Genomic DNA, 1,695 nt, shown 5'->3' with positions numbered 1-1,695 from the left:
AGTTAGTATGCAAACCTTTGAACGTTTGCTCCCTTTGTGTCGGATCAGGGCTTGGTTTTCCATAACTGTCGGGGCAAACGATGAACGATAATGCCTGTGTAAATGCTGAAAAGTGCCTTGAGAATGAAACTTTAGCCACTACTGCCCAGACGAAGACCGTGTTCAGACAGACGTAAGCCCTGAAACAATCCAAGGGCTGCAGCTAGAACCTGCAGGGTCGTCTGGGAAGAAAATTTAAACTGCCTTAACGTTTGCTGCAATTTGGAGAGGCGCTGCATTAGCAAACCAAGCACACATTCCCGGAAGATTACTTTATAACATGAAGGGAATATTTCTACTGTTTACCTTGGGATTGATGTGACAAATGCGCGGCCCCTTGTGTTGTTTTAACGCAGGGCTGTTTTCAGTCTAAACGCTCGCTAATGGGGGCCTCTCAGAGGTGTAGGTCATCCATAAAGCCTCATTCCTGTGGTTCTCTTTTGCTTGTGGGGACACTGATGATGATTATGACTGCGTACGCTTGCCCTAAGATCTGCCACTGCACAGACAGGAATGGCGTGGTGGTGCAGTGCACCTCACGCAACCTGGAGAACATCCCGCCGAACTTGCCCAAGGACACCGTCGTTCTCTTGCTTTCGTCCAACCGGATCAGACACATCCCAAATGAGGCCTTCATAGACCTCCACCGCCTTAGGGAGCTGGACTTATCTCACAACGCCATTGAGAGCATGGAGGTCGGTGCCTTTCAGGGAATTTCCGAGAGCCTGCGGACCTTGGATCTTTCAAACAACCACCTCAGCAGCCTCCCCAAGGACACCTTCGCCAAGCTCCACGCTCGTGTCCGCCTGTCCCACAACCCCTGGCACTGTGAGTGCTCTTTGCAGGAGGTGCTGAGGGAGCTGAGGCTCGACCCTGAGACGGTGAATGAGGTCAGCTGCTACACATCCGTGCAGGAGGAGTACGTGGGGCAACCGGTGATCCAGGTCCTGGACTCGGGGATCAACTTTTGCAATTTCCACCACAAGACGACAGATGTGGCCATGTTTGTGGCCATGTTCTGCTGGTTCTCCATGGTGACAGCTTATATCATTTACTACATCAAACACAACCAGGAGGACGCCAGGAGGCACATGGAGTACCTCAAGTCCCTGCCGAGCACCTCTAACATCAGCAAGGACTACGACACAGCCAGCAGTGTGTTTTAGTATGTCTGAGAAAAGATGCAAGTGTACCAATGAATACAGATGAAAGTGGACCAATGAATATGTTTAGGGCGTATAAGGAACAGTGATAAGTGACAGCTATAGTACGAGCACTGAAACTCTCTCTGATTTACACAGCACAAGGCACAAACACATTAGGAAGGGATTTAAAAAACATCGAGTACAGGCTTAAAAGTAGCACCAGACTCTTTCTAGCTACAAAATAAAGCTAAACTGAATCAACATTACATTTCCAGCTTCTTAAAGAGAGTGTGAGCAGCAGGAAAAGCATCTTGAGCTTTCAAGTGGTCTCGATTTGTTTTCCATCCACGATAACAAAAGGTGACAGATCATTATTTTTCACTCAAACGGCAAGTATAATGCATAAAAGCATCTCAAAGGGAAAACTCCACTGAAAACCTGAGCAGTTTTGCATATTATGATGTGGTTTCAGGGTTCACTGTGGATTCATCCACCGTGCGAGGCGAACCTG

General features: G+C 48.2%; 1 protein-coding gene across 1 annotated transcript; it reads left to right on the top strand.

Annotated features, from left to right (window-relative positions):
- The first annotated feature begins 422 nt into the window (after positions 1 to 422).
- On the top strand, positions 423 to 1,205 carry LOC139223866 (leucine-rich repeat-containing protein 3-like). Its single transcript, XM_070855871.1, has one exon. The coding sequence runs from the start codon at positions 423 to 425 to the stop codon at positions 1,203 to 1,205; it is 783 nt and encodes a 260-aa protein (XP_070711972.1).
- The last annotated feature ends 490 nt before the right edge of the window (positions 1,206 to 1,695 follow it).

Source organism: Pempheris klunzingeri, chromosome 24, assembly GCF_042242105.1.
Source record: "Pempheris klunzingeri isolate RE-2024b chromosome 24, fPemKlu1.hap1, whole genome shotgun sequence".
Lineage (NCBI taxonomy): Eukaryota > Metazoa > Chordata > Actinopteri > Acropomatiformes > Pempheridae > Pempheris > Pempheris klunzingeri.
Note: the sequence above shows the minus strand (reverse complement) of the source record. Positions and strands in the feature narration are given on the sequence as shown.

Coding starts and splice junctions, on each gene's coding strand:
- LOC139223866 (XM_070855871.1), top strand. CDS start 423: ATGGGGGCCTCTCAGAGGTGTAGGTCATCCATAAAGCCTCATTCCTGT.